At 45.1% G+C, this 25,842-nt stretch overlaps 1 protein-coding gene across 2 annotated transcripts in view; it reads left to right on the forward strand.

Annotated features, from left to right (window-relative positions):
- SPTBN1 (spectrin beta, non-erythrocytic 1) overlaps nucleotides 1-25,842 on the forward strand; it is a 195,932-nt gene that overhangs the window by 76,939 nt on the left and 93,151 nt on the right. Inside the window, exon 1 of one of the 2 annotated variants that reach the window (XM_080812622.1) lies at nucleotides 8,897-9,442. The exons of the other annotated variant lie outside the window; for it this stretch is intronic. Coding sequence (XP_080668748.1) covers nucleotides 9,334-9,442 — 109 coding nt within the window. The 5' untranslated portion in view covers nucleotides 8,897-9,333. Of the gene's footprint in view, nucleotides 1-8,896; nucleotides 9,443-25,842 lie in introns of those variants that run through there. 2 annotated transcript variants of the gene reach the window in all.

Here is a 25,842-nt window from a genome sequence, read left to right on the forward strand (position 1 = left end):
CCGGTGGCGGGATATGGATCAGGCTTGGCCAGAGCAGAGGGACAAGAAGGAGGAAGGGATGAGGACTGGGCATCTATTGAACATCTTTCGTGTCAGGCATAGTGTCTGGTCTTTTCCCCACATCATCTCAGTGTCCCGAATGGGGAAATGACACCCCTACTGTGCTTTTGTTGGAGGGCGTCCCTTTCTCTTCAAGCCATTGGTACTGGCATCTGTCTTCCTTAGAGTAAAAATTACACTTGGATCTGGTGGGAACGTACCTAGTTAAAAATGGGAAGAGTGGGAAGAGTGGTTGGTTTCTCTACAGAAGGTCTCAGAGGTAGTTGATGGTCGGTAATTCTTGTACAGTAAGTCTGGAGCTGGCCTTCCAGCTAATGGCAGCTGGCGGGCCTTGGTGCTCCTGAGTGACTGGGCTGAGCGTGAATTATTCAGGGCCTGTGCCCAGCGAGTGGCTGCCTAGCAAAGTCTTGTGGGAAGGAGGCTGTGTTATCTCATCGAGAGATTGGCAGAAACTCAGGTGCTGAGAAGGAAGAAATGACTGCACCCTTAAAATATTTCACATTTGAACATGCCAGGGCCGCACACCATGTTCCATAGTCCTACAGCTGGGTAGTCGGGACCTGTGTTTCAAAGAGGAAGAAACAATACCGCCCCCCCCCCCCGCCCCTAATTAACAAATATAATGACCTGCACTCTCCTGTTGCTGTGGCACTTGTTGGCAGGGATTTGGCTAGGAGCCACATTAAAATCGCATGTAAGACAGTAGAGAGTTTGTGTGGGAGAAGCCCCACTCTGCTCTGTTTTTATCTCAGCCAAGTAGAGAGGTGCTGTTGTTGATCCATTTGGAATGGTACTTTCTGTAACTGTCCCTGTTCTTCATTTGTTACATGCTGCGGTGTGTGTGTGTGTCCGTGTCCCCGTCAGTCTGCCCATTTGTCTGACCTATTTTCTCAGCTAGGTTCAAAGTGCCTGCACAGAAGAAATCACTTCTTATAACTTTGTGGGTCCCTCCAGTGTGGCCTGTGTTCCCAGAAGGGCCCAAGCACATGTAGGTGGGTTGACTTTGACTCTCTGTGGACCAGGAGGTACGGGGCCTGTGCCTTGATGATGAGGCTTGCCTCCCTCCCCTCCCTCTTCTTTCTTCCCTCTCTGGGGGCCTGTTTAATCTGCTCTTCTCACCCTTTCTCATTACAGCCAGTCTGTGGTAAGCTTCTGGAAAAGGTAACGTGGGTATGAAGAAGACCCGAGGCCAGGGTCCAGAGGCCTATTTTCACAAAGAATAGATTTGCATCTCCTCTCTACCATTTTTTTCCCATGAGCTGTGCCACCAGGAAACAGCATCTTCTCACTGCCCCATCTGCTTCCTTGTAAAACTCTGGCCCAGTGGCTGTGAACAACCGTGTGTGTCAGCCTTCTCCCTCCATGTTGGGAGGCGGAAAGCAGAACCAGACAATCTGGGCAAGAGCAGGCCTGGCCCCAGCTGCATTCCTTGGATGTTCTTTTCCTTTGAACCACTGTGCCTGTAGCAGAGAAGCCCAGTCTTGGCTCTGGCTGGTGTTATATTCACAGGCATAGCAACACCTGTTTGCCAAAGGTGGGGCCTCTGGACTGGGGCATTCTTTTGCCCATACAGGGAAGCTTTGCATGTGCAGATAACAGATGCGATAAGAATGCAAGGATAAGGTTTGGCGGGGTAGAAGATTCAATAAACTGCATTCCTTCCCCAGGACCTTGGGTACTTGTTACTGAGTATAATTTGCCATTTTTCTCCTTCTCAGCGGAGATGTCAGGTACTTGGTATTCAATTCTGCTGTGACCAGCTGAACAAGAAACAGAAAAAACATATAAATGGGAATTAAATTGCCCTGGTATTTCAGATGCAGCCATGTAACCAGATAATTTTGTAGAAGTTATGCGTGTGTATGAGTGTATATAGGAGATAGAGAGGAGAAAAAATCTGTATCCTCTAAAGAAAAAAGATAGCAATTGCTGTAGATGAAAAGTACCTTTAGTCTTCCCTTTAATTTTTCTGTCTAGGTGTTCTAAGTCCTGAACTATCAAATCTGATAGCCCACCTCAAATAAATACTGGCCTTTGTAAAAATATAGGCCCTTGGTAACTCGTTTCATAGTGAGTATTCTTGTTATCTCTGAATTGTTACTGCTTTATTTTTATTATGAAATATAATTTTGAATATGTGTTTCCCAGTGTAAAATGGGGTGAGTGACAGAGAAGGAAATGGGGTTTGTGAGCACTTCCCAGGTAGTGGACTGGTCTTGCCATTTGAACTGCCCTTGTTTAGAGATCAAGAGGGGTACCCGCTCCAGTCCCTGGCCTGGTTCCGTGATTCCACAGGAAACCTACAACATCCTCCAGCCAGTAGCCTCCTTGGTGGCCTAAGGTAGGGGGAGAACTAGTTTTGTTTTTTTTTTGTTTTTTTTTTTTTTTAAGATTTTATTTATTTGACAGAGATCACAAGTAGGCAGAGAGGCAGGCAGAGAGAGAGGGGGAAGCAGGCTCCCCACTGAGTAGAGAGCCCGATGTGGTGCTTGATCCCAGGACCCCGAGACCATGACCTGAGCCGAAGGCAGAGGCTTTAACCCACTGAGCCACCCAGGCGCCCCGGGAGAACTAGTTTTTGAAATTTCCTCTGTGAGGAGTTCAAAGACGAGTAATCCTAGCTGCACAGTGTGGCTGTCTTCCCAACATGTCTCTTTCCTAAACGTTTATCTCAGTTACACAACAACCCTATGAAGTTGGTCCCATTGTTGTGCCAACATTTCAGGCTCAGGGAATCACAGAGTTAGAAAGTAGCAGAGCCAGATTCCCAGACTCCACATCAGTTTTTAGGCAACTTTACTCCTCTAAACTCTGACCCCAATGCTCCGCGGGTGATGCTCTGGGAGGAAGCAGAGCAATGGTCTAGGCCCGATCATCAGGAGCCACGTGGTCATGACGTGTTGCTGACTGCTTCTGGCTGCCCAGGCTGTGGGCCCTGTGTGCGCGGGGCCACTGGGGAGAAAGGAGAAGTTCTGGAAGGGTGGCAGGCAGCTAGCAGTGAACAGAAACACTGGTGTCAGAGATGTGTTCTGACGGTGGGACTTGTTGAAAATTGTACCTTTTCGGGAGGGCAGGGGAAGAAGGTTCCAGGTAGTTCTGTTTTCTGTTTTTGACTGGATTTCATGGTGGTATGCTTGGTTAGTTGGTTGAGCTTTCTGGTATGTAGGGCAGTTCCCTGTGCATAATCAGGGATGGGTTTTTGAGAATATACGAACTGAGGCAGGCTGTGGGAGAAAAGACAGTGGTAACTAGGTAGTTAGGGGGTGGGAGGATCTCGGGGCATTGTACAGTAGAGGGGAGGCAGAAAAAGAATGGGCACAGGTAAGGATTCAAGACTGCAACCAGTGGGCAGGAGGCTGGCTGGAGAAAGGGGTGGGTGGGTGGGCCAGAGAGATGAGACAGATCACATAAGCTTCAGTTCCAGGAAGCATAAATGCACTGGCATGATTTGGAGCCTGCTTCTCTATCTGGCCACACCAGTGGAAGAGGATTATTTTAATAATATTATTTTGGTTTCCTATAAAGAAACACTCAGGAGAAAATGGCTGTGGTCGTCCAGCTGTTGTCCAGATGAAGGAAAGGCAGATCCGGAAAGGGCAGAGAATTTGGCAAAACACTTTCTATGTGAAACTTTGTTGTGTTCTATCCTTCCCTGTTCCCACCACTTCTTTCCCAGCTCTTGGGTTGGTTTTTCAAGTCCTTGAATGTGTACACATCCCATCACATCTTCGCATGTTGGCCATCCCCTCCCAGGCATTGCAGTCTTGCTGATGTTTAGATGTTCAGGAAATGAACACTCCATAGTTTACCCTTTCAAGCTTGCTGTGATGCAGGGAAGGCGTTTGTCTTTTTTCTTTTTCTTTTTTTTTTAACCTCTCAGACTTCATAAAGCCTCTTGGGACAAACATAGTCTTAATCTCAGCTTAGTGTTTCCATTCACATGGTACATGCTAAATCATATAATGAATCTTTGTGTATAGATCCAAGTATGAGAAAAGGAACAAAACCTAACCAAACAAGACCAAACAAAACCCATTCACAAGAGAACCCTTAAAGTAGCAACTTCCATGTGAAGAGCAGAAAATGTGCCTGTTCCTGACCCAACTAAGTGTTGCATAAGTTCCTGTGGAGGTTTACTTGGGTTTTAGGTATCCTGATACCACTTATCCAGTTTTTTATGTTTTTTTCTGAAAATCTTGCAAACCATTAGTAGCTGATAATATGCTCTAAGTACATGGGATAAACAGGGCTAAACTTGGTCAGTCTGGGGTCCAGGTGTGGCTCTACCATTCATCAGCTGTAGAGCCCACAGCAAGGCATGGTACCTCTGAATCTCAGTTGCCTTGTCTGCAAAATGGACCTAATACCAACCTCATAGGTTTAGTCACTTGAGAAAATGTATGTGAAAGCATTTTGAAAATTCCAAAGTGCTGGACTAATGTGATACTGTTATTATGGCCAATTGCTTATATGGAGATTGATGATAATTGGGGCTACAACAATTGTCTCAGAGAGAAGGGAGATTATTTATCACTGATAAATACATTTAGAGCCAGAAGGAATTTTTTATGACCATAAACTCCAACCTGTTTGATCTCCAGGTGAGGCCCGGTGAAGGTTAGACACATGTGCAATGACCTCGCTTCTCTGTGGCACTCAGGAGAGAGGTGAACCCGAGTACTCTGGACTGGGGCCTTTCAGCAGACCACAGCACTCCTAATTTGTGCTGTCTGTAAATAACTGTAGGGCCTTGGTTTTACCATTAGGGCACCACGAGGATGATGGATACATGTTGCCTGGACTCCAGGTGCTTTGATCCCATTGCTGACAGTGCCCGTCAGTTGTGGCCACTTGTCATTATGCCTTGGAATCTTGGTGCAGCTTGAAGGCGGGCACAGCCGCTTCCCAGAACTGGCCACATGTGTTGATATCCCTGGCCTGGGTGAGGGACACAAGTTTTTTAGATTAGAAAACATCGAGGGAATAGGCTGAAATCACACAGTCTGTTTCTGTAAAAGCTTGGTTGACTACTGAGCATTCTGAAAACTGTCTTGCTCCCCTTCAGGTTCCCTTTCACATTCTCTGTGTTTCTGCCATAGGTGTCTCCAGGATTCTTCTTAGAGTACTACAGATAAACTGTGGGTAGGACCCTTGGCCTCTTGCTTTAAGTCAGAGTTTGGTAATTCCTTTAAATTTCTTTTCTTCCTTACAATGTCCCTGTCCTTTCCCTCCTGCTTCTGAAGGTAGGGGTATCTCCTCTTGGCTAGGGCTGGCTGCCCTACCCATATCTTAGAGCCATTTTCCCACTGGCCTTTTCTTACCTGTGGCAATTCAGGGCTAGAACCTTTGCATGGAGGATATGCTCAGCTGGACCTGGCCCGGAGCCCCTCCCCCTGCTCCTTTCACTGTTCACTACCTCTACCTTCTTGCTCTTCTTCCCTTTGCTCCTCATTCTTTCATTCCTGTAGCCTCACTTTGGCTTTTACTACCTACTGACTCCTCATTCACCTACTGGATCACATATTCCCCGACTTCTGGTTCCTTCTTCTTTTTCCAATACATGATGCCATCCTAACCCATTTCCTCCTTGAGTATCTCTTTCTTCTCATGGATTGTCATTCTGTAGCTCTTTGGTATCTCTACTGTATTTTCTTCTTCCTCACAGACCCTGGCCTTCCCCAGGGCTCTGTGCCCAGCCACTTGCCTCTTACCTTCCTTCCCGGGTTTAAGCCCACTATAGTCTCTCTCACTGTACATGGGACTTTCTCCTCAGCCTTGAGCTCCTGCTCCACCTCCTTGATTGCTTCTGGGCCTGTCGCCCCTTGGTGCTGCAGGTAACTCAGATACAGAAAGAAATGTTAATCCTTCCCTCCAGCCCGCAGCCAGCTCTAAAAACCCCTGAGTCTTCCATCACCCTAGCCTTTGAACCTCCCACCCACGTACTGTTGGTTACCAGAGTCCTATGGATTAACTCTTGCATCAGTCTGTTCCTTTTTGTTTCTATTGCCTCACACTGACTAGTCCTTTGACCTGGAGAACTCCAGTAACCACCTGAGTGACCTTGCCGCTTTCGGCTTCTCTCCTTTCTACCCGTTCTAACTGACCACTGCCAGATTAATCTTCCCTAGAGCCCAACCTAGATTGTGTCCTGTGGCTGAAAAGTCTCTAATAGTTTCCAGCCCAGGCTTAGTTCCCTCAGTGTCTCCCTCCTGCCTGACCATCCCTCATGCTCCAGTCAAAGGGTAGTACTTGCTGGTGCTATTCCTGGGACAGTCCATTTGGTGCCTTTATTTCCCAGCCACCCCTCACTAGAAGAGGAGGCTTTCCTCTCTCCTAGCCTGTTGCTAATCTACATGTGTTTCAAGGTTTGGTCATAATGCCAGGCCCTCATGGAGGTGTTTCTGCCTGTCTTCCTAGGCAGTTGTTTCTCCCTTATCCTCTGCACTCTTGTAGCCCCCTCCTTTAGCCCCTGTCTGTTTCTCTGGTGTTGGACTGTTTGCATATTTGTCCCATCTCTGTTGGCCTGGAACTCGCCCAGTCATCTCTGAAGCCTCCACTGGGCAATGTACCTTGCACACAGTTGGCATCCAGTAAATACCAAATGGAATAAAGAATGAGTGCCTCTGGCCTTCCTTTACCTCCTCCCCACTGCTGAGTTGGAGGTGGTCAGATGAGTCATCAGGGTTGTGTCCTCCTCTTCCCCTGCCCATCACAGCAAATAGATTCCCACTTCTTACCCCTGCCGGGGTAGTAACCCTTCCCCAGCCGCAAAACCTTTCTTTCCATTACTTGGTATGTGTTCACTCTGCCTGGCTTGTTCCAAGTCTGCTCTTTAGTACTGACTTTGGCTATATTAGTCCCAGCCTCTAACCCCATCACCTAGTAGTAACCTGGCTAATTAGAAAGCTTATTTCACCTACTTCCCCATACCAGAGGGAGCTGAAAGGGAGACTCCAAGAATGGTGACTCATACTCTATTCACTAAGTGGCTTAAAGATTAAAAATAAAGCATTGTAAATTGGCAAGCACTTTGCAGTCTCATTGTCTTGGCCCACAGCTGGACACTTAGAGACTTAAAACTTCATATTTAATAGTGAAGTTTATTTAATATTAATATATACTGTATTTTAACAGTGAAGAAGGTCCTGTCCTGTTAAGATCTTAATTCAGAAAATTCTCCATTCTATTTTTTGAGCTTTGATGTGTGGTACATGGGGGGAAATATGCAAGGGGCATTTTGAAAAATTCATTCCGAGTTTTGAATGGAATGATTGTTGTCAGGGCATTTTCACATCATTCCCTCATTGACCTTGTAGAGGTAAGCATTAATTATCCCTGTCTGACAAGAGAGGTTTAGAAAGAATCCAGGGTTTCTTCCAAGGTCATAGGCGATTAAGAGCCTATGGACTAGAAACTCAGGTCTTCAGAATCCTAGTCCTTTGCTTCTCCCAGTAACTCCCCATTTTGCCACATTCCTGTCAGCATTGTGAATTGCAGCTGTGGGTGGTTAAAAGGGCTTTAGAAATTACTCTACATTCTGGATGATGAGAAATGCCTTCAAATCCTGGCCCTGGCTTTCAAAAGCTAAAGTTTGACACTGGTTGTATTTAAAAGCCTATGCTGTAGATGTTCGGAATGGGAGTTGCTCAGTTAAACAGCTAACTAGACTTCAGGTTTATTTTAACTCTAGCTGGGGGCAGGATGTATTTGCTTGAATTACAAGTGCCCTGGGGACTAAAAGTAATCCTGGAGTGGAGGCCCACCTCTTTAGTGCAGATTGGAATCCCTTAGGAACAAAATTACTTTATTCAGTGAGTACTGCTGCAGGGCTCCATGTGGAAAAGCCAAATTTGTGATTTGTTGTCTGCCTGCAGTTAGTTGGGGAAGGTGGGAAGAAAAAACGAGGATCAGTTACTTCCCCAAAATACATTTTGATCACTGTTCTTTTCTTTGTAGATTTTTAAAAAAAATTTTTTTGGTTGAGATTGGTGGGAGAAATTAAGGAGGAGTGTTTTAATATCTTGAAGAACCCAAAAGTTCAGGACACTCATTTTACAAATCAAAGTAGGATTTGAGGGTAATTTCTGTTATCTCCCCATCCGTTCGTAAACTCCTCAGGTCAGGGATCCTTGAGGTGTTTACCTGTGTACCCACAATGCCTTGCAAATCAGTGCTCCCGTAAATCTAGCATTGAGTTGTCTTACAGGGTCAGTGTTACAAACCTTCCGCCAAACATCTTGTGAGGGCCGCAGAAGTCTGTTGAGATTTTTCTGTGCGCGGAACTTACACCTCCCCTCGCCGTGGAGTGCCCAGAGTGACCGTGTCCCACTTTGACACGGTGGCCGGCCCGGCCGGCGCCGAGTGGTTGGCGCCCGCGCAGTGGGGACGCCGCGCGCACCCAGGTGCGCAGCCCGCGTGGCCGCCTTATCTCCACAGACGCAGAGCAGTGGATGAGCCGCCCGGCGGGGGACCTGCGGGGCTCCGCACCCTCCCGGGCCGCCTCCTTTTCATGTGATAGTAATCGGAGACTTTTCCGTTACATGAGGCTCTCAACAAAAGATTGTAATTCCAGCAGCTTTGTTTGGGAAGGTACCACCGCGGCGGGCGCGTCTTGGGCCCTGCCCGGGGGTCGGCGGCTCCGGCGCGGAGGAGGCGGCGCGCGCCGCGCCGGGGCCGCCTGTGGGTGGGGGGCCGCGGGCTGGCTGGCCTCCCCCGCGCCCCTCCTCGTGGTACAGCCTGCGTTTCCTCTACAATGCTGTTATGCTAATCAGGTGACATCACCGCCCAGCGCACGGAGAGTGGCTCCTGATTAAATTACAAACCGGCGGCCGCCGCGGGCAGCCGGGAGGAGGTGTGTGTACTGCTCCCGCGAGCTCCTGGGCTCGGCGACCGGGGCACGCTTAGGATTGGCCATATTTTAAAATTTTTTTAAAGTAGGATTTGCACCTTCCTCCCTCCCTCCGTCCTCCCGCTCCTCCTCGGTAATTTATTTCAAGCTTCTAGTCGAGAGCCACAAAAGGAAGGAAAGCAATAAGGAATTAGATCCCCGAGTGGTAACTCCCGGCGGGGCTAAGGTGGACTCTCCTGCAGCCAACTTCCTATCAGATCTGCCTGCGGGACTTTCAGACCGGAATGGGGCTTGCCTAAGGTCCAGCCCTTTTCGCGGGGCCGGGAGCCAAGCCGTGCGGAAGCTGCTGTTTGTTGGATGGGGGTAGGAGGGGGCCGGAGCGGGATTTCCAGCGTGCAGCCCGCCGGGGCGTTACGCCGGGCATAATGGAATTGCAGAGGACATCTAGCATCTCGGGGCCGCTGTCGCCAGCTTACACGGGGCAGGTGCCTTACAACTACAACCAGCTGGAAGGGAGATTCAAGCAACTACAAGGTAAGCCCCCGCCTCCCAAAGGCCAGGCCTGCCTTGGGGCTGTGCCTACGGGGGTTCCGAGATTTTATTTGTGCCATATGGTACGTGACCCTAATGAAGACGGGCTGCCGCCCGGCCCAGCCCCAAAGCCTCTGGTTGGCTGCGAGCACCCCGTTCACTCCTTAAAGGAGACAGTTTCTCACTCTACTCTAGAAAAGCCACCATTTGGAGGCCCTTTCTGTCTGTCTGTCTCTCTCTCTCTCTCCTGTCCTTTCGACTCGCGGTTGTCAGGTATCTGCTACCCACTGAGCACACATTTTCTGGCCTCTTAGCTATCTTTGCCGCTCAGTGGATCAATGCTAATAGACCTATTAGTATGCAAGCATTTGATTCCGGGTCGCCTCTGTCTCCCAGCCCCCCAGCCTCTTACCTCTGGGAATCCTAAAGGTGTAAAGTGCACTGCTCGACACCCAGTCCTGTAGAACAATAGCAAAGGGGAGGAGGGAGTGGTCTTTTTGTTCCTAAGCCTTGGGTAAATTACAGTTTTGATTCCGAAGCCTAATTTTAACTCTTTTGATGTATTGTGTTGGGGAGAGCCTTCCCATCAATTTAGTGGGCTATATAATTTATAATGAAAGCCAGTTATTGTCATTCCAATGCTATGGGTTGGATTAGTTGGATCAATTATAGGTTTCTTGGCGTCTATATTAGTCTCAAATAATTGAATGAATCCAGTATTTTACCGCACATATTTTTATGGAGAGCAGGGTCCTGTGTGCAGCAGCGTGGGGGATGATGGGCTTGCCGCCCACAGCTGGGGTGGCCCCTGCAGCCCGTGGCTGTCCCTGCCCTACCAGCAGGCCTGGCTGTCGTTTTCTCAGAGCTCATAATGAAAAAGGGCTCATAACTGAAAACAGAACTCCTTCCGTTTGGAAGCCCCTGGATCAGTAGTAGGCCAGGAATGGCTCTAACTAATGCTGTGAAAAAGTGGCCTTCACACACTGTGTGTTTCTTATTTTAACTCTTCTCAGTGCCACAAATGCGGTTCCTGTGAGAAGGAGGAAGGAAGGAAGCAGCTCAATCCTAGAATGTTTTCATTGGGAAGGGGAGGAAAGATATATTTCATTCACAGGTTTATTTGTCTTGTGAAATAGTTGACAGTAATGACACTTTTCTGGAAAACAAGAGGCAGAACAGGACGTGATTTTAAACATTTGCTAGTCTGTGCTGCATTCCTGGGGCGGTTAGCTGTAAGAAACAGCTCCATTCTCTCCAGGGAATGGTTATGTGTCTTTGCCTCATTCTCCTTGAGCTCTTTGAAGGTGGAATTTGTGTTTTGGGAAAACTTGGGGGTGGGGGCAGGGAGGTATTGCTGATGGTAAGGAGAGGAATGGTGTTGTGTCTGTTATCTTCTGGGTCTGTGCTGGAAGCCCCGTAGTTTTAGGTTTTGAGAATTCAGAATGCACCTCTAGTAAACATGACTAAGTCTCCCCGCTCGGTTGTGTCATACTGTCGAGGAGAACGCACCGAGTGGTGGATCCTTGATCCGAAAACCAATTACCAACGTCCAGTCAGCCCACGTAGTCTCAGAAAAAATACAAAACCAAGAAGATGTAAGAAGGTGTGGGGAGCAGTGTAGTCACAGGCCCACCCTTAACAAAAGGCTGTTATCTGAAAGCTTTGAGGATGGTTGTAAAACTGCTCACTAAGAAGGGTGGAGCGTACGCACAGGAAATGTCTTAAACTGTTCTCTCTGGAGAGAGGAAAATTTAAAAAAAAATTATCATGCTCCCTTGATTTTTTTTTACCTGGTTACTGTTTCTCAAGGAAATCCCTTCAGAAGTTGTGGGCTTCACATTTTGTGTGGTAGGGTTTTGTTTTGTTTTTTTTTTCTTTAATGACTTTTGCTCCCTAATGTAGTTCCTTCCAGTTAACTTTCTTATTTCTGCATATTGTGGTTTAGGAGTTACACAAGTTTGGTGTTGGTATTTCTATAACAGAAAACCACCCATGTTGAGGAACTGAGAAAGGGTGAATTAACTTTCAAGTATGGTGTATCCCAAGAGAATTAAAAACAGGCATCCTCCTTAGTACTGATAAATGGAACTGATGACATTTTAAGCAACTTTAGGGAGAATTTTTGCTAAAATCTTTTTCCATACCTACCCCCAGTTTGTATTTATCATTCTTCCAATCACCACAATTTTGATGATGTATAGATTATATCATCTGATTTAATTTTATACGTACCTCCAAAGCTGCCCTTCCCTCCCCCTTTTTTTTTTACTCTTCTGAGTATCATCCTTCTGAGCACTTTTAACCCAATATTGATAAACTGGTCCTTTGAATTTATTTTTTTAAATGCCCGTTAAATGAATTTATTAATTTAGCAAATATGCTCGAGAATCTGAGAGTACTGTGATTTTGTGGGAGATATTTCTGCATTTTTGCTGATTTCAAATATTTTCACAGTGGATCCTAAAAATTTCAGGCGGGACCAGGGGATGAGGTAGGATGTTTGGGCCAAGGAATGTATGATATTAAAATGTATTTGGTCTACTTAGAAAGGAAGCAAATAAGTATGACTTTTTTTTACAGTCTGATTTGGGGGACTGAGATGTGGAGTGATATCTGTCACACTAGTTCTCCTGGCATAAGACAAGAGACAGGACCTTCAGCCTCTGATGGCTTCAAACGTTAACCACCAATACCCAGCACACCTGAGACACACCCAAAGTGCATGCATTCTCTCTCTCTTCCAAATTGTTCTTCAGCAAAATTAAGTTACAAAATTAAGTTACCTTCCTCAGAGCTTGTGCATGTATCTTTAAAGTTGGATTAGTTTTTTTTTTTAAGTTTGCATAAACAAAAAACTCAACTTTACATGTTTAGAAAAATGTGTTTGTAACAGGTTCATAATACCTTTTTTCCAGTTTCAAGTGAGCTAGCTTAATTCCTTATAGGAGAATATTGCTACTCTTATACTCAGAAGCTGTTGCTTCTGCCTAAGGTGTAAAGTAAATTCCAGAATCCTTAACTTGGCATTGCACCATCCCCAAAATGGCCCTACCCTGAGTACTTCCTGTTCCAACCAACTCTTATATTCCAATCCAGTCTTCCAGGTAGGCAGGCTTACAGTGCTTCATAAAACCAAGCCCTGGGTTTTGGCTTCATCTTCTGCCTTCTGCCTCAAATGCCTGACCCATCCATTTACCTATGGAAATCATTCCTATAAATTTGTAAGACTGCTCACATTCCAGGAATTCCATAAAGCTTCTTGTCTCCTCTGTTGGGGTTGGTGCGAAAAAGATCTCATTGAGTGTTTACCAGGTATCAGTCATGTTAGCAGGAGCTTTATATATGTTATCTTGTCTTTGGAACACACCTGAGAGATTTTAAAGACGAGAAGACAAATAGCTTGACCAGGGTGACAAGCGTTATTGTGCTCAGGCTGCACATTGTTGTTTTCTAAGCTTCTCCTAGACTTTTAGACATTATTTTATCTCTGCAATAATGACAATAATCATAACAACAGTAATGAGGTTACATTGTGAAATGGGCACCCTAACCTGATTCCTCTCTCCTGCCTGTTTCCCAGAGAGCCCGGATTCTCTTGGCCCTGGCAGTGGAGTTGTAGTGAAGACAGGATCTAGTTGAAAAGCATCAAAATGAACTTCTGCTTTCTTTGCAGCCTAACCCTGGCATCTAGCACCTGGTATTTCTGGAGAAGGTGCTTTTTCTTAGCTGTTCCGGCTCAATGAACTTGTCCCACTGTCTAGAAAGAATCGGGGAGTAGTCTGTCTTTGGCGGGACATAGAGGGAGACTACAGAGCGGTTTATTAGATGATATCAGATTTGCCTTGTTGTGTTTCTTTCTTTTTTTTGCGGGGTGGGGGGTTCCTAGTTTCTTCTTTTAGGGAAAAAAATATTGCTGGTCTTGTGTCCACAAATTGTGAAGAAAATTTATTCTCAAGTTTTTTAGAACTTGCCAGTTTGTTAGGGTACTGAGATGTTTATCTTGCATATGTCTTAAACCTTATAAAAAGCCTTATAGAAAGTGTATCCCTGGGCCTACACCTCCTCCTTTTCATGAAGAAAATGTAAAGGTCTTAGATGTAAAGTGTCAGCCTTCAAGTGTCAGTGAAAAGATTTGACAGTTGATGACTCTTTTTTGGGGGTGGGGGCCAAGAATTAAAAGAGCATTTCTGGATTTAATGAAAACATAAAAGATTGGCTTTTTGGTCTGGATACCTGCCAGTACTATAGCTAGTCTAATCCCAGAAAACTTTGTGGCACAAGTCACCAGTTTTTAAAAAATACATCTTTTGGCGGCACCTGGGTGGCTCACTTGGTTGGGCATCTGCTTTGAGCTCCCATCGTGATCCCAGCGTGCTGGGATTGAGCCCCACATCGGGCTCCCTGCTCCCTGGGGAGCCTGCTTCTCCCTCTCCTCCCCACTCATGTGCTCTCTCTTGCTATCTCTCTCTCTCGAGTAAATAAATAAAAATCTTTAAAAAAATACATGTATGTATCTTTTTTTACCAGTTTACCAGAGTTTCAGCTCACAATTTGTAAAGTTCTTAGCAGGTTTGTGAATTAGAATTCTTTCCGAATGATGCTGTAATAATAATAATAATTACTATTAATATGTACAGCACTTAACTTTAATATGTATCATCTTGCATAATTAAATTAACTAAATGAGACTATTCAGAGTACCCAGCGTGGAATCTACTACATAGTGAGTTCTAAATAAGTGTGCATTTATTTAGTGTTAGTAATAATTCTCTGGGGCAGATACTCTTAAGGTTTATAGGTAAATAAGTGGAGCATTGGGTTAAAATCAATTGGCACAAGGCTACATCTCCGGAACTCAGGCTTTCTGACTACAAATTTGATCTCTTCTAGGACCACACAGTGTCGGTTAGGTTTGAGCCACGCACCCGCTCCCTAGATACCATGAACGTATTCTGGTGGCATGGAAAATTAATGAGCTCAGGACTGCTCAGATTTCTGGACATGTGGTGCTCCCAGTTTTTGGTGGGCCAGGAACTCTGACAGACAAGGGAATACCGATTCCTTTAGTGTTTGACCGGGATGTGGGATGTCCGTTAAAAGGACTGTTGGAGGCCAGCTAGGAGGAAGAGGAGGTGACGAGGGAAAGAGACCATTATTCTTAGGGTGGTGAAATGGGACTGAATGACTTGACTGCTAAGGAGGCTTTCTGATGACTCTATTCTGGTCACCTCTTCACATGCCTAGGGCCTGGAAAGGGGTCTGCTCCATTGCATCTCCCTCTGTTTTAGCCTCTTTCTTTGGTTTCCTGAACCACCCCTCCCCCGCAACTCTTGGGCCTCCCTAAAGCTGGGCCCTGATTAGAGCTCTCTGCAGAAGGTCTTGGGATTTGGCGCTGGCTGACCTTCCTATCTCCAGCTCTTGCTACTCTTTCCTTAACAGTACTCAGGATTCCCTAAATCTCCCCTGCATTTCCCTGCTCTTGAAACCCTGCTCTCTAAGTGTCTTGCACTGGGAATTATTTCTTCAGTCGGGATTATTACTTTTGAGTTCCAGTTCAGATGCCACTTAATTCTAAGTATTCCCAGAGGGAGGAGAGGTCAGAATCTCTCCTTGGATTCCCTTCCTGTAAGATTTAAAGTGGAACCATTTGCTCACTTTGTGATTTTTACATACTGCTTTTGGTTATCATTGAATTACCTTTTTTATTTTTTTTTCTACATTTCACAAAGTTTAGGGGCATAAAGACAAAAGTCTGGCATAACCAGTCTGACACATAGCAGTTACCAAGTCTGTTAAAGAGTAAATAAATGAAACTGTTACAATGGACTGCTTTATTGCAGTGGTTCTCAAAGGTAAGTCCCCAGACCAGCAGCATCAGTGTGATCTGGGAACATGCTAGAAATATAAATTCTCAGGCCTGACTTCTGAAACTGTGGGGTGGGACCTGGCAGTTGGTGTTTTTATAGCCTGCCAGGTGGCTCTGGTGCACACTCAAGTTTGCGAAATGATCCCTTATTGGACCATTCCTACAATCTTTGCGATTTGGTAATGGGGAGGGAGGGAGATGGGGAGGAACCGACTGCGTGAATCCTCCTAAATGGCACCAGATACTCTTAATTTATTGAAGAATGAAGAGTTGTGAAGAAGTATGTTTAGAATAAAATTGTTTAATAGTGGAAAAGACATTTAATGAGTCAGGAATGGCTTCTGCCTTGAAATTAGAGAAGCCATTTAACATCTGCAGGCCTCAGTCACCTTATCTGCCAGAGGTGCTAATTATCTGTCCCAGGTCCCCCACCAAGTTAGTGGGAAGAGCATTCCAGAAAGATCTAAGTTAAAAAAAAAAAATAGAAAAAGATAATAGTATTTGAAGATTGTGTAGACAATTCAGTAAGTGCAGACAATTTTTTTGTTTTGTTTTGTTCAGGTTCTTAATAAAGAATCTGTTGTGTTTCACTTGAAAAACAGAAATCCCCGCAACTTGGTATCTGGGAGGGAGGCAGGTGGCACCTGGCCACAGCCCTCTTCTGGATATCTGAAGATCTGGGCCACTTCCCTTATCTGAATACCTGGCAGGTTTACCTTCCAGGGTTGCATTGAATAGCAGATGCCATAATCTGTATGATGCTTCCTTGAAAAAATCCATGTACTATTTAAAATGTCAAGTGTGGTCATTGTTTCCATCATTGTATTTTTTTTTAAAGAAAACTACTATATATGGATGAACTGTAAGAAGTCCAGCATGGTCCAGCTGTTTAAATATGGACTTCAGAGTTTGTTTTCCTCTCTTCTTGAACTGTTCTGGAACGAATAGTGACCGAGCTTCATGTTTTCAGTTCACCATAGCCTTACAGGCATCCATCTGTTCAGGGTTGGGAGTCTCGTTTGTGCATGTTACCACGGTCAGCCAGGTAGATCTCAGCCGTTTTTAGATCTTGGTGTCTTTTCTTCCTCTTGCCTGACAAGTTTCTGTCAATTCTTAGGCCACCAACTACAAAAAAACTAATGACAGATGAAATAAATAAGGGCATTGTAAGCATTTTTCTAACTTCAGTAATCTTTGCCACATTGGCTTCATTAAAACTCTGGCAGCTGTTAAACCAGTTCATGGGTGCAAAGGATTTGCCATTTAAAACCTCTGTCGTTGGTCACTAATCTGGGCAACTTTAGAGCAAGAAGAGTCTAAGAAATAAAGTAATAAAACTGATTTTTGAAGATAGATGGTTTGCTTTTTGTTCTGTTTATTAATAAAAAATGTTAATTGCCTGCTTTTCAGTGGGAACTGCCCCAGTTAGGAAGTATGTGAGAAGGTGTATTTTGTCAATGCTGGAAATGCTGGTTGAGCTTAGAGAGGAATAGGAGCAAGTGGACAAAAAAACTTGTTCCACATTAGGGACCCAACGTAGGGAACCGAGAGGTGCGGGACCAGGGTAAGGGAAGTGGAGTGGGTTCAGTCAGGGTGGTCAGAGTGTATTAGAGTGCAGAGCCAGGAAGAGCAGGTCAGAAGGGTTCTAGAAGGATAATTGAAAAGCCAGAGGATGTGTAGTCCTGTAAATCAGGTTAAGGAATTCAGAGGGAAGTCTCTCCGTGAAAAGCCACTGAAGGATTTTTAGATAGGAGAGTGACTTGTTCTGAATTTTTTTCCTCCCTTGGAAGAAAAGTGGGTCTGACTGCTTAATCTGTTGATTGCTTTAGAGGTTTGTGGTCAAGAGAGAGGCTGGAGATCGGTTGGGAGGCTGTACCATTTGTGGGGTGAGAAACTTAGAAACAGCATAGACTCCTTGAAATTTGAACTGCAAGGTACTTACAGCCTGGTTACTCAAACCCACCCAGATCTATGGAGTCAGAACTTCATTGTAACAAGATTCCCCAGGTGGTTTGTTTGCACGTTCCAAGTGTAAGAAGTGCTGCCTTGGAAATAATCTTTACTTGCCTCCTTACCCCTCTGAGGAGAGAGGGAAATAGTCCCAGAAAAGTTATGATCTTCCTGAGGTCTAAAGTTTGTGTTTTTTAGGAAGTCTGTGTTAAAGGTAATATTTTCATGGGGTCTTTTTCTCCTGGGTAAACTAGAGCATTTTAAAGTAACTATAAAAATAATCTTGTATCTAAACGTGTAATAGTTAATTAAAGAAAGTTTAGTATTACTGTAGGAGATTACAGGGCTTTAAAACCATGGTTGGTTAATTCCTAGCTTTGTAAGTCTTTTGTAGAATTTGGCTGGGATTTTCCTCCTTGCTAACCCTGCAGTTTTTGAAATTGGTGCAGTTAAAAAAGCACAATTTCTTGTCATTTACCCTTTTGGTATTAATGGAGAATTATAAAATTACAGAATTTTAGCATGGTGTTCTGGGAAGTAGAGTCTTGCTAAGGCCGTACCTACTTTATGACTTCAACCCTTTATATACTTATAAACTAATTTTTTAAAAAGCAGAAACAACCCCCTAACCTCTTGCTCCATCTTAGTAAAATCTTCCTTTATTAAATTGATGTTACATTTCTTGCCCTGGGTATTAGACTTTAAACCACTTTCAAACTCACCTGGCAGTGCCTTCAGGTATGGCTGTTAAGTGGATTTAAAATACACTAAATACCTGTTACTTGATAAGTGCTCATTTCCTATGAGTCTGCAGGTGAAGCTTTAAAATTAGTGGGTATTGATTAGATAGGGGAGAAAAAGCACCTGCTGAAACTTGTTATTGGGCAGTTTTTGCCCCTTAAAGGCAAAAGAAAAGAGATGGGGGAGATAAGTTACTTTTGTCAACTAGCACCACTCCAGAACCCTCCTGATGAAAAGGGCACAAGTAATGAAATCAGTAGGTGTCTAGAGGCCACTCAGATGATGCTCTTAAATACAGTAGGATTGGTGGTCATTATTAATGGGCAAAGTTAAATTTCTAGCTGTTCTTTATATTACTCCAAAATTCTTTTTATATAATAATTATTTCATAGCCAAATTTTGACACCTTCAAAGGAAAGACTAGTTTAAGATCCTGCAATCACAAGGGGCACCTGGGTGGCACAGTTAGTTAAGTGTCCAACTCTTGGTTTTAGCGTAGGTCATGGCCGTGGGGTCCCAGGATTGAGCTCAGGGTTCTGTGCTCAGAAGCTGGGAGTCTCCTGGAGATTTCTGTCCCTCTGCCAGATCAGGGCAATCTTTTTACTAATCTGAGCCTGTTCACTCATCTCTGCGATGAGGGGTAATACAACTTTTATGAAGTACGATTGTCATAAGAATAATGTGAGGTTCAGGGCACCTGGGTGACTCAGTTGGTTAAGCATCCGACCATCTGACTCTTGATCTCAGCTCAGGTCTTGATCTCAGGGTCATGAGTTCAGGCCCCATGCTGGGCACCACACTGGGTATGGAGCCTACTTTAAAAATAAAAATAATGAAAAAGAGGGGCGCCTAGGTGACTCAGTGGGTTGGGCCTCTGCCTTTGGCTCAGGTCATGATCTCGGGGTCCTGGGATCAAGCCCCACGTAGGGTTCTCTGCTCAGCGGGGAGCCTGCTTCCCCCCCCCACCCCACCCCCCGCCTGTTGCTCTGCCTACTTATGATCCCTCTCCCTCCCTCTCTCTCTCTCTCTCTGTCAAATAAATAAATAACTTTAAAAAAGAATAAGTGAGGTTCTCCACAGAGACTGTGACACTAGCTGGTACATGGCGCGGTCTCAGGAGTCAGTGGCAGACATTATTACGGGTCCTGGTTAAATGGCCCCAATAGGGGACAATCTTTTGAACTTGAGTTGGGTATCGTACCCCACCCCCACCCCGAAACCTGTTCTGGGTGTGGTTTCCTTCAGCGCGTTAGAGGAGTGTTTGGTTTGCCTGAAAACGCACCCATCTGAAACGGCCCCTTTTATGTTCCCCTTTAGAAAGTATACAAGGCTGACAGCAGTCATTTGAGTCTGATGACTTTTGATGTAGGTTGAAGGTCACAATGGTGCTGGCTGTAAGTTCATAAAAAGCATCTGGAGCAGCTACTACTGAAGCGAGGGCACCCAGCACTTTGTCAGAGAGAACTACTGTAGCCAAACTAATATGAACCACCCTCCATAGACTGGTGAATGCCTCTACTGTGTGTTCTTTTGAAAGGCCTTTCTTAGCCTTTCTCTCTCTCCCCCAACCTTGTTTTCAAGAGGCATAGGGCCTTTAAGTGGCAAACCCAGTAATCATGGTAGCAGGGAGACACAGGCCAGCCTATATTTGGCTTCACAAAGGCCTTGTGAAAGATCTGGCCTTAAAGTCTCTTTTAATGCTGAAATGATGCAAGTGGAGAGTTAATTTGAGGATCACTGAGGCACGCTTTTTTCGTGAAGAATGTGAGCAAAACATAAAAAGTCTGCAGGCTCTGTTCTTCTCTGGTGGTAAGGAAATTACATAGGCTGTGTGTCATTATTTGGGTGAATTTGGACCCCCCCCCATGAAGTGTAATTGTGATGGAATTTTGAAGTGAGAGCTGTCATGTAAGTACAGGCTAGTTGGAGTGTGTGTATGTTTTGCCTGAAATCCTTCTACTAACCAAAGACCTAATTTTGGTGACTCCCATGATGTACAGATAGTGGTTATCTCTTGGAATGTGGCCTTGGTTTTTTGAATTAGGCCCTTTTTTTTTTTAAAAAGAGAAACTTTGAAGGTCTATTTTAATGTATATGGAGTCTTTGAAAGTCTGTGGGGGTCTGTTTGAACTGTTATCATGCCAGTGAGTTTCTGTAGATCTCTGGCTTGAATGTATAGTTGAGAGGTGAGTACAAGTCTAGTGCAGTGTGTTTCTGATGCTTGAAAATGGTGCCCTGATTTCTATTGAAGGAGACGTTTATTCCTACAGAGGTTTAAGAGATTCGCTATAAAAAAAAAAATTCAGTCTTGCAGTGCTTGAGGGAGATTATGCATTATCTGCAAACAACTGCCAAGCAGATGAAATCCCAGCTGCACAGTCTGTGGTAGAGACTGCGCGGGAGTGGCAGGGGGAGCAGAGGAGGAAAGCTGTCAGAACCTGGCAGCAGTGGTGTAGTGCAGAGGGCTGTCAAGGGCTGCTGGAGGCAGTGTTGGGTGTGAGGACATTTTATCTCAGAAACGCAGCCTGGTGGGAAGCACCTGGACCCGGGAGTCACATAAGCCTGCATTCAAATCCTGACTTCACCAGTGACCTCCCTAGACCCCATCTTCTTGATCTGTTAAAAATTGGGAAAAATAAATAGCCCTTGGGGTGGCTATAAGTCTTAAATTAGTACATCATATTGATTGGGTGACAAACTCATCCGCGGTTAAGCTCTGGCAGTTCCTTCTGAGCAGTCTTCCCAAGTCCCAGGCAAGCTAGACGGTGGGTCGCCATAGTTATATATAAAGGTACGTATGACTGGGTATGGAAGACACAGTCTGTGTGTGTTTGCTTGTCCCTGTGTGCCTTCCTAGTGCTTGGCACAAGAGTGATGAACGAGTAAAGTGAGGGAGGCAGTAACACATACGTAGTTGTTTTAAAAGTGAGTTAGGTGCTCTTCCTTCCTGTGGCCTCTCCTCCCCTGAGTAAAGAGGTGGCCTCCCCAGCCACATAATAAATAATGGGTTGAATGAAAGCGTGAATCACATGGTAATGGTTTTGGCTCTGTGATGTGGCTAAACTATAACTTAAGGACGGGCTTATCTGGCTCTGTCTACTTTTTTGATAAAATGAAATCTAGATAGAACCCTAGGGACCTCCCATGTAGTCCCTGTAGTCTGCAGGGTGCTGGGGAAGTTGAACGTGGTGAGGAGAAGGAAGCCCATGGTAGCGAAGTATTTGAAGAGATACTACAGTTGATTGGACATCAGGTTGTCTCCCCTTGCTGTTGCTGTTTTTACTTTTTTCCCTTGAGTGAGAATGGGGCAAGAGTAGTTGAAGCAGAAGAGCTTAGGGTCCCTCTAGTGTAATCCAGTTACAAAGCCAGAGAGGTAGAAGTGTACCCTGTGAAACTGAAATCCATTCTTCTAGGTGTGGTAGCCATTCAGATTTTTATATTGTGTGACTGTAAAACGAATGCAATTTTTCTAACTACACATACGTCTTTGCTCACAGTGATGCAGCATGAGTAATGTTTTTCTAGAAGCCCGCCAGTTAATAATACTCTGAGCAAATAGAGGCAGGGCCTCAGGGTACCAGTGTAATGTGTAAGCCTGGCCTTTTAAACTGAAGAAATAGCTATGAAAAAAACTAGTTTTGGCCAAAGGGCTGCTTTCCAGCCATCAGTGGCTTCCAATCCCCTCCCCACTCCTTAAAAAAGAAAACAAAAACAAAAAAACCTTTGGTTTTCTTCTGCAAATATATATGATTTCAATTTTGAGATGGGAGGTTATTTTTTCATTTGAAACACGAGGAAACAATTTTTTTAAAGTCCTACTCATTCAGCAATGGCCTGACTGTAGCCAAGCTTGACTAAGAGTTCTTGGCCACAGAACCACAGACCACAGCCCTTATCAAGGTAGTAGATTCAGTTGGCTTTTGGGGAAGGGAGGGGTGTGGAGTTAAGGGGAGGAACACTGGAGCCCTGACCTTCGGGGTAGGGCTCTGGAGCTGGCTGCCCCTGGGACAGTTTGTGCTTCCCCCATGCTACAGTCAGATGGTAGGAGGGTGGGTCCAGATATCATTTTAGCCATTGTCATCCAGTGATTTTGAAATGACCTTTCTTACCTCATCTTCCTATGAGCTCATAGTTGTCTGCAAACGTAAGTTATGCTATGGATTCTTGCTCACTTTTTCTTTGATAAAGAGCAGCTCTTCTGCTCACCAATTGTTTTTGGAAGAGGAAACTGAGGCATTGGTCATTCAGTGATTTTAGCAGTTGATTTGTCATCTCGTCTCTTTATCCCCCCTTCCCAGTGAGAATTTATAATGTAACTTACTTGTTAAGGTCCCCTGCACTAAAAACCAACAAACAAAACTTCTGCTGGAGTGGGAGAGGTGATCGTTAGAATAATTATTGGCATTACCGAACTCCTGCTTAATATTCAGCCTTCTGGAGGGCCTCTAGCCCTCTGCTAGGCACGGGGGTACAACTTCCAAACCTCCCCTTCAGAGACTCACAAACAGGTCAAGAGACAGGAAAACAGATACAGTTTTTGTGATAAGATTTGAATGGGTGAATATAAGAAAGGGGGTGCTTTATATACTTGTGAAAGAGAGTGCCTGCCCTCCTTACTCATCCTGGGTTGCTTTGAGAATCAGTTACAATAATGTATAGGAGCACCCCATGAAAAACACAGACTCCTAATCTAAGAGATTTTTGTGCAGGGAACAAATGGCAAGACTTTCTGTTCTCAGTCTCACTCAGCTGGTCTGGTGTCCACTGATGAAGGAAACAGAGTCCTTTTCTGTAACAATTGCCAGTATTTATTGAATACTCTTATACCTGACTCTGTGCCATTTATCCTCTGCATTACCTCATTGCAGACTCAGAAGAATGCTGGAGGTAGGCACAGATGTTATCTCTGCTTACAGATGAGGAAAGCAAGGCTTGGAGAGATGAAGTAACTTGCTCAGTGTCGCAGGGCTAGGCGAGTGGGCCTGGCCCACACGCCCGGCTGTGCTGCGTGCCCAGAGCCCCGCTCCACGCTGTGTCTCCCAAGATGGCTATCTTCCTGGAGGGCACTGGGTGTGGCTGGGTGTGGCGGGAGCTGTTGGACCATGGCTAGCATCAGCCTTCTTTCTTGAGTGTGCTTTGAAGCAGCTTCCTCAGCCCTAGCTCCCCAGAAAGCATCCCCCTGCAGGTGAGGGATTTATGATGTGGTTTCCTTCCTTCTGCCTCTGGACATCGGCTCTTCTCCACAGGGTCATAGAGCCCCTGGGTGGCAGATAATGTGCTGCACTGGAAACAGTCGTGGCTGCCCTGCGTTCAGCATGAGTTGTGCCTGGGTCACTGGGTAGTAAGCCAATGGTGCTGTGAGGGTGTGAGCCATGCAGTCTGGCTTGTAATCTGAGGTCCCACCCTTGCCACCCCATTGCTGGTGATGTCACTGATACCTATGACATCAGAGTTCATCCACAGGCTGCTTTTTCCTGCACTGAATGTAACAAAAAAAAAGAAGAAGAAGAAGAAGAAGAAAGAAAAGAAAAAAAAAAGAAAAGGCTTTTGTGGGCTTTCCAGCAAGAGCCAGGTAGGAACCAGGTGCATGCCTGTATACATTCAGAGTGTGTGTGCATGTGTGTGTGTGTAGAGGAACCACGTGCATGCACGTATACATTCTGTGTGTGTGTGTGTGTGTGTAGGAACCAGGTGTATGCACGTATACATTCAGTGTCTGTGTGTGTGTGTGTGTGTATTCAGTAGCCTGGTGAGATGGGTGGCATCCTATCTGCCCTGAGGATTGAGGAACTTGAGGATCCCAAGGATGAAATGAGGTGGCAGGGTCACTTAGCCTGCAAGTGACAAATGGGTGACTTAGAAAAACTCTGCAACAAGAAGGGGCCATTCCAACATTTCTTCAAACTTAAAGTATTTATTTTTTTCTCTATGTATAGAGGTAGATAATAAGGCAGGATGTATATATCTATCAACACATGGGTAGATTTTACGGACTTTAATGTCATTTAAATTTTGTTTGAAACACATGAAATCTTATTAGGGATTCAGCCAAATTGATAGGTGTCTTGAAGTGTCACATTTAACCAAGAAACAAACTGAATACACAGATTAAAAATGAAAGGCTTACCAGTCAGGTTTCTCAAGTATCAATTTCTGATAAAACTGCAGGCTACTGATGAGTAAATCCTTCCATTAACAACAATGTAGTCTGCTAATTTGCTTATCCTTGATATTGCCAGGGCCGTAACAGTGCCAGGAGGGGTAATGCATCTGCCTGTCTTGAAGGTCAGAGCTGACATGAACCCACATTCGGATGCAGTGTTTGGTAAATGCATTAGGGTATTTGGGAAAATGTTGAGCCACGTAATAGCCCAAATTCAGGTGATACTAATCTGCGGTCTTTTTAATACAGATTATGGACATGCATATCGATAGGACCCAGGGCTAGTACTTTGAGGGCTTTGGATGCTGAGTTGTTAGAGATAAAAAAAAAAAAAAAGTAAAAACAAAATCACTCTTTTTTTAAAAAAATTTTATTTATTTATTTGACAGAAAGAAATCACAAGTAGGCAGAGAGGCGGGCAGAGGGGACGGGGGAAGCAGGCTCCCTGCTGAGCAGAGAGCCCGATGATACGATGATGCGATGATGTAGGGCTCGCAGGGCTCGCAGGGCTCGATCCCACGACACTAAGATCATGACCTGAGCTGAAGTCAGAGGCTTAACCCATTGGGCCACCCAGGCGCCCCCAAAATGAAATCTCTTGTGACTCAGTGACAGTCCATCTGTATGATGGCTCAACTCTGAGGTGTCAGGGACTGATTTGAATCTGTCCACAAACCTCTGAACCAAAAGGAGAGGGAAAATATGTTCACATACATTTGGAAAGCTGGGTTAGGCAGTCATGCACACTTTGTCCTCCTTTCTCCTGTGTGAGACAGGAATGAACCTGTAGAATGATGGACACGTGTTTGGGTGGGTACTTAGGGCAGCTTCTAGAACCTGGTTCAGCTTAGGTTATGGCAGCAGTTAGAGGGGAAGCTGCGTAAGGACATTAGTCTGTGTTTTATTTTGGTGTCACCGAGATCTGCCTTATTACCTTTTCTGTGGCCACTGTGGCTCCATTAATGACTGAAAGCTGGAACGTTGATGGGAGGGGAGATATGTGTAGGCCCAGGAAGATAGATGTTGGCTCTAGTTGTTGGTTCAATTTCTTTACTTAGGTAGTAAGAATTGTTATCTAAAGGGGCACCTGGGTGGCTCAGTGGGTTAAAGCCTCTGCCTTCGGCTCAGGTCATGATCCCAGGGTCCTAGGATCGAGCCCTGCATCAGGCTCCCTGCTTGGCGGGAGCCTGCTTCCCCCCCGTCTCTCTCTGCCTGCCTCTCTGCCTACTTGTGATCTCTGTCTGTCAAATAAATAAATAAATAAAAAGATACCTCAAGCCAAAAAAAAGAAAAAAGAATTGTTATCTCAAGCTTGTCCTCAAAACTCAGCTGGCATAACCTGGAACCCACTTGCTTCTAACTTGCTCTAGTTGATGCACCTTGCAGACTGGTTCTTGGGATAGAGCAGCACGTACCTACTAAGTAATGAAGAGTACATGGCGTGGAAGAAGGCAGGATAAAGTTTTAGAACACACTTATGGCTCCAGCATCACTGAAGGAGCCATCCTGGCCATCCACCTGTTTAATGAGTTCAGCAAGCACGCGAATGCCATGGTGAGCAAGTTAAGATGCTAAGCACTCTAGAAACACAGGTTTAAGATAGTCACTGCCTTGAATCACATTCTAAAAGGGAATACTAGATAGAAAGTGGCAGATGTTCTAAAATGTGCGCATGACAACTCT

Source organism: Martes martes, assembly GCF_963455335.1.
Source record: "Martes martes genome assembly, chromosome: 9".
Taxonomy (NCBI): domain Eukaryota; kingdom Metazoa; phylum Chordata; class Mammalia; order Carnivora; family Mustelidae; genus Martes; species Martes martes.